At 38.7% G+C, this 17,584-nt stretch overlaps 1 protein-coding gene across 1 annotated transcript; it reads left to right on the forward strand.

Annotated features, from left to right (window-relative positions):
- The first annotated feature begins 557 nt into the window (after positions 1-557).
- supt16h (SPT16 homolog, facilitates chromatin remodeling subunit) lies at positions 558-17,393 on the forward strand. The gene is made up of 24 exons (XM_042512440.2): positions 558-995; positions 2,033-2,125; positions 3,459-3,629; positions 3,849-4,001; positions 4,099-4,245; positions 5,562-5,713; positions 6,688-6,860; positions 7,632-7,722; positions 7,815-7,888; positions 8,073-8,185; positions 8,314-8,379; positions 9,521-9,619; positions 10,024-10,139; positions 11,472-11,625; positions 11,722-11,849; positions 12,365-12,627; positions 12,711-12,829; positions 13,604-13,842; positions 14,558-14,633; positions 14,915-15,084; positions 15,179-15,308; positions 15,543-15,669; positions 15,877-15,951; positions 16,419-17,393. The coding sequence occupies exons 1-24, from the start codon at positions 930-932 to the stop codon at positions 16,523-16,525; spliced, it is 3,102 nt and encodes a 1,033-aa protein (XP_042368374.1). The 5' UTR covers positions 558-929; the 3' UTR covers positions 16,526-17,393.
- Positions 17,394-17,584: the final 191 nt, after the last annotated feature.

Raw genomic sequence — 17,584 nt, forward strand, 5'->3', positions numbered from 1 at the left:
GAAATAAAATTTAAAAAAGTATGAACAAGCACAGTGGTTTGCTTAGTTAATTATAGAAAACAAAGCTATAAGATTTGCATAAATTAATTTTTTTGTTTTTTATTTCTTTTTTAAGTTAGATATTGTTTTAATATATAATATTTAGATCTGATTTGTTTTGAAAATGGTAAAGGCAATAGTAAATGATAAAAATGCAGAATTTGGAAGTTTCAAAGTGTGATATCGTCACTTCAGTGCCTATCGCGAGATTAATGTCGGTAGGAGTGTTTGATGACGATGGCGGGAAAACCCACCATGGCGGGAAAAAGCAGCGTGGTCAACACAAGACAGGGGGCGCCGTTGCGTAGTGCAGCGCTACAAATTACATTAAAATGCGCCACAAGCATCAAATAAAATTACAAAGTAACTTGAAAAAAAGAGGAATCCACCGAACAGACATTTTTCTTCTTTTCGGTTAAACATTTTTTAAATCGGAATCAAGCATGAGGATTTTTATAGCGCCGTCATGATTTTGAATCACGTGTGTTTATTATAAAAGCGGTTATATGAAGACTCGCAGGGGGAGGGAGAGGAAAAAAGAAGCACAGGAGGAAGGAAAGGAGGGGGGGCTGAGGACTTAATTATTACATATTGGTGTGTGCGTGTTTGAGTGTGGCGTAAAGCCAAATTATTTTTAATAATTTTGGGTATTTTAACCGCGCTTATTAGGTTTTTACGTGCGTCGTTTTTACATTAATCCTCAGTAGTGAAAGGCCTCAGTGGTGAAATTATAAGGGAAACAGCAGCAGCATCTCGTAGTGGTTCGTGGATCTCAGCAGGCGTGGAAAGAAAGTGCGTTGTTAGTTGACACTAATCATCATCATCATCATCACCATCCGGCCTGCTGAGAAGCGTAGCCGGGAGCTGGAGTTTGTTACAGAGGACTCGCCATGGCGGTAAACCTGGACAAGGAAGCGTACTACCGCCGGATCAAGAGATTGTACAGCAACTGGAAGGTAAAATAGGATGATTTGGAGCGTGTGTGGGAGTAAAGGCGTCCGCTGTGGTTGACTTTAACGTGGAGAAAGTGGGCTTCTGGGAGATAGCAAGCGCTAAGTTAGCCGCGTTTTTCTCCCCGAGCGAGTTGACTGTTGTCGGTGTGAGCGGTGCTGCTTCCCTGCCCGCATCCAGGGCCGAGAACCAGGCCTCAGTCTGCCACTTTGACCTGCTTTGTCTAAACTCTTTCGTGTTTGGAAGATGCATTTACAAACAAGCTAGCTAACACGTTAGCACACTAAACATCCCATTCACCACGTTAGCTAGCGTGCTAGCTAGTAAGTTTGCCACCAAGCTAACTTACTATTAGCCGAGTAGCTAAACCCGTAGTGAACCGTGGATGATTTGACGAATAAATTAAGTTAAAAACCAAGTTTTAGTGAACACAGAAACACAATTTACCGCGTATATGTGCTTGACGTTTGTTGTATGTCAGTTTATAACGTTAGCTACATGCTAACGTTAGCTGGCTAATTAGCATCAGAGTAACGCCAGCATCCCAGTAACATGTGTAGCAGCTAGATAACACTTTTATCGCATCTAACCCAACATTTTGGCTACTTTTTAAGACATTTAGCTCATTTTTAGAAGTTGTTACTACATGCTTATAGTAACATTTTTATAATAATTTAGCCATATCATGCTCTCTAATAAATGGCTCACTAATAAATGCTATATGTGCATTATGACTGCAGTTTAGAGACCTTAAATCAACTTTGTGAAGCTTGCAGCCCCTCTGTGTGCTGTCAGGTGATGCAGCATCAGGTGCTGATGTTGCTGAAGTGTTACAAATCAACTTTTCAGTCATGCTAACAAAGCTAGCTCCCTGACTTCACTTACTAATCCATGCAACAACTGAAAGCAGCACTCTTCCACAGTAAAAAATAGTGCTGTAGGTAGGAGCACCTGTAGTGTAGGTTTGTAATTCTCTCTTTTCAAGGCATAACAAGAAATCATGTGTGTTTTATATTTTTCTTTATTTTTCTTTGTTTCCCAGAAAGGAGAAGATGAGTTTGGCAAAGTCGATGCCATTGTGGTGTCTGTTGGAGTGGACGAGGAAATTGTGTATGCCAAATCCACAGCCATACAGGTAAGGATGGCCCCAGCTAAAGCAGCACGATAAGGTCGCTCAGGGTGCAGATGCATTTAGGTGCTGAATGATGTGATCTGCTGTGTCCCATGTTAACATCATGTTCTGAGCTCAATATATTTATATTACATGCACTCTGGCTACATTATTATCTCGTCTAACCCTTAGTTGAAGCTGTTTGAGGACTCGTTTGTCACTTTTCTTTAGATTTTGCTTAATAATTCTCATTTAAGTTTTATTTTTTGGAATGGAAATATTTGAATGAAGTCCATAGTCCCTTTTTTATGCCTCTGGTGCTCCATTTCAGTGCGCTGATGCACTTCAAAACAGAAAGCTGTTGAAATGGAGTTTAATCTGTCAGCCAGCGGTAGCAACCGTGAAATTGTCAGATGACATAATAAATAATGATAATAGCCATGTTAGCTTTCCTAGTTAAAAAATAATTACCTACATTGACAGTAGTGTTCACTATGATTGAACGACATGCAAGTGTTCGCTGTTTTATCAATCTTCTTATGTTTGTGTTTGTATTGGACATGTGTTCGTGGTGGCATATTCATCACTCTCGCTGCTCAAATTTAGCCGCAGATCCAGCGAATCTGCTGGATACGATACTCATCAAGTAGTTTGCAGCAGGGCTGCGGATCCTTAAAAAATCTTAAAAGCCATTGAATACATTAATTAAAAAAAGGATATTAAATTGTCGTAAATCATTCTTCAAAAGTCTTAAAAATGCTAAAACATGAAAAGTAGATTTTTTATCAATTGTTTTTATGACTTTGCACCGTAAAAGTTTAAAATAGCTGTTAGCTTAAATAGTAATAATATTAATTTACTGTATGCGTCTTGTCACCAAAAGTCACATTTTATGTTGCAATAAATATTTGGGCAAATTTTTCCTGATCTAAAGTAAATATTTCAGTTCATGTTTTTAAGCATCGATTGTGGCTACTGTAAAATTACTCTTGAATTTAATTCTGAGTGGCGTTAAAAAAAATTATCCAAAAAGTCCTATATCCTGTTGTCTTAAAGCTGAAGGAAGGCTGGTGTGCAGACCCCGCCTACTCGGCACACTGCAGGCGTACCCTGGCGTGGAAACGGTGCACATCCAACAACTTAAAACGGCATATCGGTGTAGCATCCTTGTGTCAGTAACTTAACTGTATGACTATAAATTAGTGTTGACTTTGACTATAACTCGAGCTAAACAGGACTACACATACATTTCCAGGTTTTTAAAGATGATTGTCTCACTTTGTATCTGTCTGTTCACATGGTTTCAGTTCTCGGATTAAATAAATCACCTAAACTCTTCCTTTCCTTTTTTTCTCAGACATGGCTGTTTGGCTATGAGTTGACGGACACCATCATGGTGTTTTGCGATACCAAAATCATCTTCCTTGCCAGCAAGAAAAAGGTGGATTTCCTCAAACAGGTTGCTGTCACTAAAGGCAACGAAAATGCGAACGGCGTGCCGCCCATCACCCTGCTCACCAGAGAAAAGGTAACCCTGTAAAGACACAGAGGTAAAGGCCGAATGCACTCCTTTTTGCACAATTACCTATTTTGTTGTCAGAGTGTGAGAAACGAGATTGAATGCTTTAAAGCCGTGAACTTCCCCATCGGCGAAGCCGCTTTCTCTTAGTTAACTCTCGTTTTTATGTCGGCCCGCCTCAGAGTAAATGATTTTTCTTGTTGCCATTTGACGTCACGCTTCTCTCAGAATGAAAGCAACAAGGCCAACTTTGACAAGATGATCGAGGCGATCAGAGGCAGCAAAGAGGGCAAGGTGGTTGGAGTCTTCAGCAAGGACAAATTCCCGGGAGAGTACATGAAGAGCTGGAACGACACCATCACCGCTGAGGGGCTCCAGAAGGTAAGACGCAATCCAAAATCTCACTCTGTCGCCTCTGTCTTCTGTCTTCACTGTGGTCCTCATCTCTCTCTGTTTTGACATTGCTTCCTGCCCGCAGGTCGACATCAGCGCTGTGGTTGCGTACACAATGGCGGTGAAGGAAGACGGAGAGCTGAGCCTGATGAAGAAGGCGGCGGCCATCACAAGCGAGGTTTACTCAAAGTTCTTCAAGGAGCGCGTCATGGAGATCGTCGATGCAGATGAGGTGAGCAGAAGGAAGGATTTATATTAAACTGATGATTTTAATGCCAATTTTTCTCGACTAATGCGGGCAGCCTGTACCAAAATTATTGCTGTTTTTTGTTGCATAATTTGGCTCAGATCTTTCTCTCCGTCTGCTCTACCGCTGTGTGCTGCCAGTTGTTAAAACTGATATAAAACACACAAGCTTCATGGCTTTTGTTGCACTGACGTGTGTTGAAAACAGTCATTTCTTCATCCTTTGTTTGATTGCTCTCGTGCTCAATTACAATAAACCAGGTTGGAACAAACTAACATTAATTGCAATTCAGTGTCAGATATTTCTGACAGCAGCAGTATTTCCCACTCGGTGAAAAGAAACTGCATAAATGTCAACAAACCGTTGGCAACATCGCTGCAAAGCCTCTGTCACACAATATTTGCACTATTACCATTAATTAATATACAAGCAGCCGTTCCCGGTTAGTTTGTCACAAAAATGATGTATGTTATATAATGTTTTGCCGATATTTCAGCTCACTGTTGTGTAAAATGTGCAGAATGGCAGGCGTCGTTGTTCAGACGTCGAGCCGTCAGTTGTAACAGCCGAGTTTCATGATGTGCCATTTGGGAGCGACTGCTGAGTCGACACTTTGGTAGTCTGGTCTGGTGTCTGGCATAAATTTATTTTCACATTTTCACACCAGCACCAAACTCAGTCCATGGCTGAATAACAGAGCTGTTTAAAAGCCATTGGTGGAAAGATTTTTCCCTTAAAGCTTCCCTTTGGAGCCTTAAGGGGATTTTTTTTTTTGGGTGACCTCCCTGTCTGGTAGTGGCAACTGAGCCTCCTTGTTTGTTTGTTTTTTCTTTTTTTCCCTATTTGTGTGCTTTTATTTATTTATTTTTGTCATTTTCATCCAATTATTTATTCATACTTATGTCGTGTGTAGCGTATTGGTAATTTTGGGGTCACTGCAACCCATAAGTCTTATCATGGTTGTTGCCATTTGTGTGATATATGTTGTATCTCCACTTTATTATAACAGATAATATAATAAACAGGAATGACCGCCAAAGAATAAAACCAAAGGTTGTGGAAAATATCCTGTTTTTCCAAATAAACACTCCATATTTGAATTTAAATGTTGCAAAGGGCAATAGGCTGTAAAGCCCAATAACCTATATACATGATGTTAATACAGTTTAAAAAAAAACCCCCAAATGTCCATAATCGTTATCTGTAAATAAAGACGTATTTTGCAGCTTATTCTGTCCACAGTGTCGATGTAAAGTAAACATCAAGAAGCTTGATTTCGTCTTGTTCTTCCTCGCCAACAGAAAGTGCGTCACAGTAAGCTGGCGGAGTCGGTGGAGAAGGCCATCGAGGAGAAGAAGTACCTGGGCGGCGCAGATCCTTCCACAGTGGAGATGTGTTACCCTCCGATCATCCAGAGCGGCGGCAACTACAGCCTCAAGTTCAGCGTGGTCAGGTAGCTCGCCTCATCTGAGCAGAGACTCGGACTCACGTGTTTAACAGCAAGCCTCGCTTTAGAGAAACACGGCTTTTGTTTTTTGTCCAGCAGCTGTTTGGGATTTTTTTTCCTCTTAACTCATTTAGTTAAAACTTATAACTTATATTCAAAAATGTGAATTTTATAGAGTTGCAGTTTTGTCTTTTTTTAATTTTTTTTTTTTTAATTAATTCTTTGGTTTATTTGGTGTATTACATGTTAAACCAAAGAGATATCTGGAAACTTGTTTTGTCTGAGCAGCAGTATAAAAGCCAAATCTTTTCAGTTTAAAAACTAAAGCATAAGTATTTCACGGTTGAGAATATGTAATATGGGAATATTTGTGACCAAGAAATTACTTTAACTAAATGTTTCAATATTAAAATAGCTGCAGTATTTTTTGGTAGATGGAGTAGTCGGTTAATCAAATAAAAAGTTAAAAGTTGTTGTTTTTTTCAGAAGGGTGATATTACAGTCATACCTGTCTTTTAACCCTTTATAATAAGCAAATTGGTTTGATTTTTCAAGAAACATGGAAAAGGCCCAAATTATCTTGAAATTAGTAAAAATGTGCAGGAAAATTGCCTGAAAATAGCACAAAAAAGGAAGGAAAAAAATGGAAATGATCTGAAAAAAATTACAAAATAAAATAAAAGTATTTTTTCCTATTACCTAATTTTAAATATATAATTATAATGGTTAGAATCATAGCTTTCTTGATACCTTTCACTTTTTTCTTCTTCTTTTTTTTTTTAGCAATTTGCAGGACATTTCATGCTGATTTTTTTTTTTCCCCCCTGATGTTTTTGAAAGAAATCAAACCCATTCACTTCGGTTTCAGAGGTTTAAATGCTTTAAATGCTGTTTAAATGGAGAGAGAAAAGGCAATTTTAGACAGTCAATCACATGTTTTTACTTTGATTATTTAACACAGACTGCTCTTTCCTTTCCAGCGATAAGAACCACATGCACTTCGGTGCCATCACGTGTGCCATGGGGATTCGCTACAAGTCGTACTGCTCCAATCTGGTGCGCACGCTCATGGTGGACCCCCCTCAGGAGATGCAGGACAACTACAACTTCCTGCTGCAGGTGGAAGAGGAGCTGCTCAAACAGCTCAAACACGGTGGGTCCAGAAGCATGCTGGGAGTATGCAGACGTGGGTACATGTTAAAGCCACGAAGAGTGACGTTGGCACCTCTGTTGTAAAAAAAAAAAAAAAAGCTGGTTTTAACATCTGAAAGCCCAAGGATGTGTATTCAAAATTCTTATTCTTGTCCTCCTCACATTTTAAGCATTAAAACAGCAAATCTTTGACTTTCTTTTGCTTGAGAATGTCAGTTGTCACTGTTATCACTGTGGCGAGTTGTCATAAGCAGTAGTGTAACCATGGTTAAATAAAGAAAAGGGGGGGTTGTTGGGCAGAGGGATGTCTGTAAATTAAAGGGGTAAAAAAAAAAGAAAAGCAAAATGACATGAATATAAGAGGTCCTTCTTTGTAGTCTGACGTCCCGTAGACTCACTGAGCTTTAACGCTTCATTTCATATATTTATTCGCACCATTAAAAACAGCAACAGTAAACAGGTCAAAAAGAACACAGAAAAACAGGTTAGAAAACCCAAATGTGCTTATAGAAATACTTCACCGGAGGTAGTACAATAAATAACAATACTCTGATGAAAGCGGTATACAATGGGGTCAGTAATACATGACCAAAAGATCTAGACATTTCAATGCACTGAGCATTTAAAGGTGGAGAAATTTTAATGTGTTATGCTGTCAATGTCTTGAAACCAATGAAAAATGTTCTTGTTCATTAACCGTTCCATCCCTAGTTTTTTTTTTTGGAGTTTTTTATGCGTGTTTCTGTTTTAAAGTTTTCTCTTTCCTCCGCAGGTGTAAAAATCTGCGACGCCTACAACGCTGTTCTGGAGTACGTCAAGAAAGAAAAGTCAGACCTCGTAGCGAAGCTGACCAAAAACCTCGGGTAAATGCGCACATGCTATCTTTTTAATTTTTTTTCCATTTGCTCCATCAGATTTAAACATGTCTCATACCTTTATTTGTTGTTCTTTGTAGCTTTGCGATGGGAATTGAGTTCAGAGAAGGCTCCTTGGTTCTGAACGCTAAAAACCAGTACAAACTGAAAAAAGGTGAATATTCAGCAAGTTGTTTTTCCCCACATCAAATATTACATCTGACTTTTTATTGAGAGCTCAACGCTCCAGAAAACAGCCAAAACAAAGTGCTTTTTTTGATAAGAGTCAAAGCTCATAAACATATATATTGTAGAAAATCTCACAATAGCTAACCACAGCTCGTGTGCGTCTCCTGCAGGCATGGTGTTAAGTATCAGTTTGGGTTTTGCGGACCTCGTGAACAAAGACGGCAAGAAGGACGAGCAGAAAAAGTACGCCTTGTTTATCGGCGACACAATACAGATCAACGAGGTAAGATCTGCTTTGACTGTCACTCTTTATGATTCATACTGTAGAAATATTGTGACCTCAAAATATAAACCGTATGAAGTGCAACAGTAAAACACTTTTATTTTACAAACTTGAAATGTTTGTAACAGGAAGAGGTGGCCACGATACTCACACCAGTCAAGAAAAAGATTAAAAATGTGGGAATCTTCTTGAAGGTACGTGTTTTTCACCAACTTGTGTGAGTAATTTTGGGAATAATACAAACAAGGTGAAGCTGAAGGCGTATTGTTGTTGACATTTTCAAGGTAAACGAGCAGGTTGACGGTGCAAAACATACTCGAGTGTTTGAATAAGATAAGAATTTTATTCACCTCAATGGAAATTGTATTTGATGGGTCGCATTTTATAGGACTTTTTAATTTTGCATGTTTATTTTGTTGTCTTGTAATATTAAAGATCAGTTCTTCAGTTCAGTTTCCACTAAGAGTAAGGCACATTTTCAAAGCTTCAACAGATTCAACAATAGGGGTACAGAAAAGTCACAGTTTGGTTCACACTCTTGTTTAGGAGTCAGTTTGGTGCAAGTTCGATATAGCAGGAAAAAATAAATAGTACACAGTAGTTCAGAACAAAATAATACTTTGCACGATACTTAAAAACAGGTGCAACGGACGGGCAGGAGTAGAACACAGTTTGCAAAGAAACAGTCTAGTTTCAAGGCAAAAAAAATAAAACTCGTGCATTAGGAGCATTTCCATTAGTTCTTCCTTGGCTATATTTAAAAATTAGAAGCACCAAAGCATTAATTGTCCTGGTGATCAACACACCTGGCTGCTGCCGTTAAATGTGTCCCTATTCGCACGCCAAACCGTTAAACAACTCTCCGTGACTAACAAGCGCCAATCAGCTCGTGGCGCTAACATCCACATGAAAGCGTTTCCAGGCGGAAAGCGTGCCTGTGAATCTCCACAACAGGTGTAAATCTACATATCATGCACTTTGCATGTTTCGTGCAAGATGAGTGTGTATGCAGCAGTAGCTGGAGATCGACGGACTGACAATCTTTTAAATCTGCTTGTTTTTTTTAAATCATTCTGTGTGCCCTTTAAATTCACATGTGGAGCTCTCCATGAGTTCTTTTTTTCCTCAGCAGCAGTTTGTGATTTGGTCTGCTGAGGGTTTTCCATAAAAATACATATTTTTTGGCATAAAATGGTCTATAAATGCTCGTTCTTTTTTTTATTTATTATTTTTACTACAGTTATGTTTCACTGGATACAGGCCCAACAAAAAAAAATTGTTCTTTTTTTTTTTTTTAATTTACTGAAACATTTTTCTTGATGCCGTGCTTCTCAGAATGACGATGAGGACGACGAGGAGGAGGAAGGAGACGATGCCGAGGAGCTGCTGGGGAAGGGAGCTCGCAGTGCCGCCCTGCTCGCCGACAGAACCAGAGTAAGTGCGGATGTTTGCGTGGTTACATCTGAAACTGGTGATCAGTGTTTATTTGGCACCTTGAGGGAGTGTTAATAACTAAGTGTGAATGTCTTTGTACTCTACCAGCTACTTGGAAAGGTAAGTATTCAGTGTCTTTTCTAAAATCTCATCAGCTGAACTGGTTTAGTTTTATGACTTCACATACTGACAGGGAAAAAGTTATCGCCCTTTTTTTTTATTTGAATGAGTTTCTTTTTTTGTGTTTTTTTTATTTTTCCCGACCATCCAGAGCCTTGTGAAACATGTCCGTATTCTGCATGTGTGTTTTTTTTGTGTTTGTTTTTCCATTCTTTTGTAAGAAAAAAAAATACCAGTGTTTCTGTGTGTGTGATCACTCAGTTGTCTGTTTTTGTCAAACTCAGAATGAGATGACGGCGGAGGAGAAGAGGCGGGCTCACCAGAAGGAGTTGGCCAATAATTTGAACGAAGAAGCCAAGCGTCGCCTGACGGAGCAGAAAGGAGAGCAGCAGATTCAGAAGTGAGTGTAAATGCTTACAAGTCAGACATTTCTGCAAGTGCTCACAACCCAGATCCCTATAATAAAACACCACGATCCTACTGTGAGAAGCAAAAATTACAGAACTGACATCGATCCTTTCACACGCGTGCTGCTTCCTCTCGGCGGCTGTTAGAACTACATGAAAACAGGAACTAGATATTAAATTTGCATTATAGCATTTGTGAATTAAATTCACTTCATTTATTACATGTACGCTTCATAGAAGCACGCTTTAAATTTGAAAAAAATCTCTCCTAATTCTTGTGACATTTTACTAGTGATTTTCAGATTTATATCATTTGATATTGATAATTATCGCAATAAATGTCAAATCAGTATTTCTTAACCTGTTGAAGCAAATTGGCAATGAGCAATAAATGAAAAAGGGACCCAAAAATTAGCAAGAAATGGTGAAATGTACAAGAAAATGACCAGAAAATTAGTAATAAAAAAAATTAACGAAAAATAAACATGGAAATAATCTAAAAACATGCTTTAAAATGTATTATAATCCAGTAACATCATTTTAAACAGTTCCTCCCTAGCTTTTTAAAATAATCTGTGCAATTTGTAAATATTTCTTACCAAGTTGCCTTTTTTTCATGTTTTTGAGAGAAATCGCACCAGTTCGCTCAAAGTTTTAAATACTTAAACTGATGTTGCTCCAGGTTTCAAAGGGTTAAAGGCTGATTTCTCTCCCTGGGTAAGAGTTGAAGAAACCATTAAGTTTATTAGTTAAAGGTTTAAACTTTTATTTATTGTCAGAATATGACAACATTCGTCAAACAGTAGAACATCCCGCATATCTGAGGTGGATTCAAAACTATTGTGATTGAAATAACATCAATGAATAAAACTGTTTATAGATCTGGAAACTCTGGTCAGCAGCGTGCCAAACTCCCTTTACAGATAAACATTTTTAATTGTTTAGGCTGACACTGCAAACAAAAAATACACAGATGAACAAAAATCTCAACTGTGGTTTGTGCACAGGCACAGGCGTTTCTCAATTAAAGCAATAAAAAGGACTTTATGTTAAATATTGTGGAGTCATTCATTGCAGATTTGTATTTTAATAGTTTACAGTAGTTTAGGGGAGATTTCAAAATATCAAGCTGTATATTGTGCATAGTCTAAAAATATTCGGATACTATATCAAAGCCATATCGTCCAGCACTACCTGCTTTATTTGCCTTTTTTAGTATTTCTGTAAAATTCTGTTTTAGTAGCAGTAGGCAATGCAGAGCCTTGGATTCACGCTTGTAATTAACTTTCTGTCCGCTAATTAAGTTCCTCTCTTTTCCTCTCCAGGGCCAGAAAATCCAACGTGTCCTATAAGAACGTCTCTCAGATGCCCAGAGAAAAGGACATCAGAGAAATGAAGATCTTCATCGACAAGAAATACGAGACCGTCATCATGCCTGTTTTTGGTATCGCCACGCCGTTCCACATCGCCACCATCAAGGTATGCTGAAGGTTATCTTTCAACATCCGCCGGCTTTTTGTCTCTAATATCCCGACGGACTTTCACGTTAACGGATGACTCGTCTCTCCTGTCCAGAACATCAGTATGTCCGTAGAAGGAGACTACACATACCTGAGGATCAACTTCTACGTCCCCGGCAGCTCTCTGGGGCGACAGGAGGGAAACATCTTCCCCAACCCCGACGCCACGTTTGTTAAAGAAATGTGAGTCCCAACTATTTGCAAAATGATGAGATTATTTTATGAAATTCCAGTTCAGGGTTCATGTATTTTCAAGCCAGACAGACAGAGGAAAACTAAATGATTTCTCCTCGTTTTTTTTTTTAATTGAAATTTTAGTCAGTGAAGATTAAGTCAGTATATTGTTTGAATGGCATTTGACTCATGATAGTGCAGAAGTGAATTAAATAATCAGAAGGGTCTTAAGTAAAAGTAATTAAAAATAATTAATCTAAAAATGCCTAAATTGCTACATTGCTAATGAAATGTGTTAAATTAGTCTTAAACATTGAAAAAAGGTTTTAATGAATCTTTTTCTCTGACATTGTGTTGTCAAATCTAAAAAAATTATAAAAAAAAGAAAAATTAATGAAATGCTGCATGCTTTAAAATCACCAAAAATATTTCTTCCACCTCTACTTAAATTAACTTAAAGCATGTTTTATTCCTTTTTAAAAAAAATTTTTTCCATCATTGAACTCTCCTCTCTTCCCGCTCAGCACGTACCGAGCGTCCAACCTCAAAGCTCCCGGCGACACATCGGTTCCCTCCACCAACCTGCAGAACGCCTTCCGCATCATCAAGGAGGTGCAGAAGCGCTACAAGACACGAGAGGCCGAAGAGAAGGAGAAGGAGGGCATCATCAAGCAAGACTCACTGATCATCAACCTCAACCGCAGCAACCCCAAGCTCAAAGACCTCTACATCAGACCCAACATCGCACAGAAGAGGATGCAGGGCTCGCTGGAGGCGCATACTAACGGTGAGAGAGCGCTAAAGATGGACAGGAGTCTGGTGGAGGCGAGAACTTGGAAAAGCCTAAAATCGCTCTCCTCCTCTTCGCAGGTTTCCGCTTCACGTCGGTCCGCGGCGATAAAGTGGACATTCTTTACAACAACATCAAACACGCCATCTTCCAGCCGTGTGACGGGGAGATGATCATCGTACTACACTTCCACCTCAAGGTAGCTTTATTGATTCAACACTGTGTGAATATGTGTAAATATTAGTTGTATTTGATGTATTTCACCTCCCAATGAAAAAAAACCCAAAACGACTGTTAATGTTTATTTACGCTGCTTCACATTGCGTTTAACATTTATTTACACTGCCTCATTTTGCTTTTTTTTTTTTTTACATTTATTAGCACTGCCTTTTTGAATTTGTTTACATTTATTTACACTACCTCATTTTGCATTTTTTTTTACATTTATTAGCACTGTGTTTTTGCATTTATTTACATTTATTTACACTCCTTCATTTTGCTTTTTTTTTTTTACATTTACTACCGCTGCATTTTTGCATTTCTTTGCATTTATTTACACTCCTTCATTTTGCATTTGTTTACATTTACACACTGCTACATTTAACATTTGTTTACATTCATTTACGCTGCTACATTTAACATTTGTTTACATGTATTTATTATATTATTGATATAATTTTCATTATTTAACACTACTTTTAATTTTGTTACACTTACCTACACAGGTTCATTTTACATTTGTTTATTTATTTACACTACTTTTAATTTGTTTATATTTATTTATACTGCTTCATTTTACATTTGATGACATTAAATTTCACTTTGCATTTGTTTTCTTATGAAATGTGTCCGGTGCGTGGTTTCTGTAGGGTTAAAATGCCTCGTATGTCCTTCCAAAATGGTCTTAAGATAAATTGTGTTTAGTTCAGCTTCAGGATTGTGTAATGTTTCATTTTACCCTCCTCCCCTCCAGAACGCCATCATGTTCGGCAAAAGGCGCCACACGGACGTCCAGTTCTACACAGAGGTCGGGGAGATCACCACAGATTTGGGCAAACACCAACACATGCACGACCGAGACGACCTGTACGCCGAGCAGATGGAGCGGGAGATGAGGCACAAGCTCAAGTCGGCCTTCAAGAACTTCAAGGAGAAGGTGGAGACGCTGACTAAAGAGGAGCTGGAGTTCGAGGTGCCGTTCAGAGACCTCGGGTGAGTCGAACACACTTTTAGTGACGTGAATGTAAAATGCGGCGCTATCGAAATCGGTCTGTTGTTGCAGCAGCTGATTTGTAGATAAACGTGGATTTATGTGAACATCTTGATTTGGTCAGTTTACGTTTGATTTTATAAAGTTTTGGCTTTCAGAGTTTGTAACTCTTATCACCAAATTCAGACGATAAATACAAGTGTAAATGTTTTTATTGATACATCCACACCATTTATGCCTCTACAACATAACACTTATGTTATCCTGTATTCATATTTTTAGCCATTTACATTCTTATAGTTTGTTTTGTATGATTTTATTTCTATTTTAACTGTTATTTGTTTGCTTGTTGATTGTTTTTAATGTCTTCGTTCATGCTCGGCAACATTGAAAATGAGGGTCTCCCTCATTTGATTTTTTTCAAGTCTTGGGTATGAATGAATTTTACAATCACATTTTCCAGGCCTGGAAAAGTCATGGACTTATTGAAAGTGTCATTCAACGCCATGCTCGGTCTCTCCCTCCATGTATGTCAGCTAGCTCAAATTGCAGTTTTAAAAAAAAAATTATGGGCACTTGAAAAATCATGTAAAGGTCTTTTAAATTTTGTCCATGAAAATGTGTGCGAGCTCCGGTTAGAGCAAATCATGAATGAAACACATTTGAAAGGTTGAAAGCTTTGTGAGCAGGTGGACTAAATATTTTGGTTCCCTACAGGTTCCAGGGCGCCCCCTACAGGAGTACCTGCCTGTTACAACCCACGTCCAGTTCCCTCGTCAACGTCACTGAATGGGTGAGTGGGCACACTGACCGGCATTGATGCTCATGATTTTAACTGTCAAAGAAATTCAGGAAAATGTTTAGTTAATGTGCAGTAAAAACTTGGTATTTAGATAAAGGACATCTGTAGGCAGGTTTTTATCTTTTATCAATAAAATGTTTCAAAAAAATATCTCTCAGGTTATAAAACATGACATTTTTCTGGCTTTTTTTGACATTTTTCTCTGCATTTTCAATATTTTTCCAGTTTCTTTTGTCTTCAGTGATTTTAAAATCTTTGCTTTCTGCGTCCAGCCGCCGTTCGTGGTGACTCTGGACAAAGTGGAGTTAGTCCACTTCGAGCGTGTGCAGTTCCACTTGAAGAACTTCGACATGGTCATCGTCTACAAGGACTACAACAAGAAGGTCACCATGATCAACGCCGTGCCCGTCAACTCGCTCGACCCCATCAAAGAGTGGCTCAAGTAGGTTTTTGTTTTATTATTATCAAAGACCGTAAACAGATGATGTTATTTCAGATCGTCTCACATGCTGCTCTGCTTTCCGTGTCTTTCACAGCTCGTGTGACATCAAGTACACAGAGGGAGTCCAGTCTCTGAACTGGACCAAGATCATGAAGACCATCGTCGATGATCCCGAGGGTTTCTTCGAGCAGGGAGGCTGGTCTTTCTTGGACCCAGAGAGCGAGGTACGTTCTGCACACTGGACCAAAAAACTCAACAGGTCTGTGCCGTGGAAATAAACGGGGCAAATTTAGGGGTAATTATCGACTTCTTTTGCAGAAAATAACGGTGCGTACCAGTTTTTTGTTTTTTCTTGCTACATCCATTCATTTCTTTTCAGTCAAAAAAAAAACTAATTTGTACTTCATGTATTTTCCCTGTTTGATAGTGTCGTTCTGACTGTCCTGTTTCGATCGCAGGGAAGCGGCGCCGAGGAAGATTCAGAGTCAGAAATAGAGGATGAAACGTTCAACCCGTCTGCAGATGAAGAGGAGGAGGAGGAGGAAGACAGCGACGAGGACTACAGCTCGGAGACGGAGGACTCTGGTACAATTTTCGACCAAGTGTTTTGGTTGTTTTTTATCATGTGACACCTGTTAAGATCACTAAACAGGGTCAAATAATTAGTGGGAGCTTTTGTTGTCCTTTTTTTTTGTGTCGTTCTGACTGGTTTCATGGCTCAGTGTACAGATGTGAATCTAAAATCTCTCATACTTACTCGCGCTCATTACTGTCTGCCATGTGCGTTTGCAGATTACAGCGCGTCAGTGGGCAGCGAGGAGGAGAGCGGCAAAGACTGGGACGAGCTGGAGGAAGAGGCCAGGAAAGGTCTGTATGAAAATCTGGTTTATTGCCATTGATTTTTTTTTTTTAACCTAAAAATTTGCTTCGATGTATTGATGGATGATATATTCATCAAGAAAAAATATAGACAAAAGCAAAAAACACCAAAAGTTAAAAAAAAATTGATATAGAATAGGAAAAATAACAGGAAAAAATGTTATTAAAGTGTGTAAAATACATGTTTAATAATGAAAGAGCTGAACGAAACAGATGTTTGTGGAGCTGACGTTTTGTTAAGTTAATTTAAGTGTATTTTTTTTTCATTTACATCAGAACGAAACAGTTTTAACACAATCAAGACACTGTCCCATCTTTTTTTTTTTTTTTTAAACAAAAAGCAGAACTTCAGTAAAGACACAAGAATGAATGAATGAATATTTTATTTCAAACATGTAAACATAACATAACGATCGTTGTTAAAAATATTAATTGTCTCACGTATTGTCCTATAGCTGACAGAGAGAGCCACTACGAGGACGAGGACACCTCCAACAAGAAGAGGAAGGTGCGGCCACCCTCTCACAGCAGCTTGCCCAGCAAGAAGAAGCGACGGTCCTAAATGTCTTTCACACTCACACACACACTCTCTCTCTCACACACACACATACTGCCAAACCTAGCTGACCCTCCCTTCTACCCCAACAGGCTCTTTGGACTCATATACTTACACACACACACACACTCACACACGCGCACGCTCAGACACACGATGTGTATATAGACGTAGACGCCCCTTATCTTCGTGTCGATCAGTGAAGTGTCATGTTGAAATGGTAAGAAAGAACCAGCAGGACAGTCACACACACACAAACACACTTACACACACACACTTACACACACACTTACACACACACATACACAAACTTCGTTCATTAGCTCTTTTTCCTCTTCCCCCTCTTCATTCCTTCCTTTCCTCATTCTCCTCTCTGTCCCCACCTCCCATCTCTATCCATCCATCAGGGTTTCATATTTGTTTGTCTGTGTGTGTGCATGTGTGTTTAAATGGGTTTTTATTGCTAGCATTGTTTATTTTCTGTTCAAAAAGATGAGTTTCTTAACTAATGAATAATAAAAGAAAAGGCTTGACGTATCCTCTGCCAAGTGTTTTTATATAAAAACTGAGAAACTCTCCGACTCCTCCGCCTCTGCATTTCCCTCATGTTTTCTTCAGTGTTTGTTAAATTGTAGTAATAAGATGGAACATTTTTTTTGAAGGGGGCTGATACATTTTCTGATTATTTTTTCTTTTCTTTTCTTTTTTTTTTTAAAGTGGGGTTTGTAAACGTATGCACACACACACACGCCGTCTCCCTCGCACTTGTGCTCCTCTGTTCCCCTTTTTTGTTTATTCTCAGTAGATTTGTTGTTGTACTGTTAATTCTGAAAATCCTGTTTTTGTTTTTGTAATAAAATTAAAAGGAACTGTTGTTTTGAATGTTCAATTTTCTTCCTTTCTGCTGCTTCTCTGATTGCGCGTTTGCAAACAATCACACCGTCTCCATAGCTCGTATAAATAATGGACACAGCCACTGTTTTGTGCTTTCTGGGCTGCTGGTTGTAAGCCTCAAGTTTGGCATTTTAGCTTTTTTGTTTTTTTTTGTTGTTAGGAACCAGAAGT

The sequence above is a fragment of the Plectropomus leopardus genome, chromosome 23 (assembly GCF_026936395.1).
Source record: "Plectropomus leopardus strain MGB_pleo_1.0 chromosome 23, ASM2693639v1, whole genome shotgun sequence".
In the NCBI taxonomy this organism is placed as follows: domain Eukaryota; kingdom Metazoa; phylum Chordata; class Actinopteri; order Perciformes; family Serranidae; genus Plectropomus; species Plectropomus leopardus.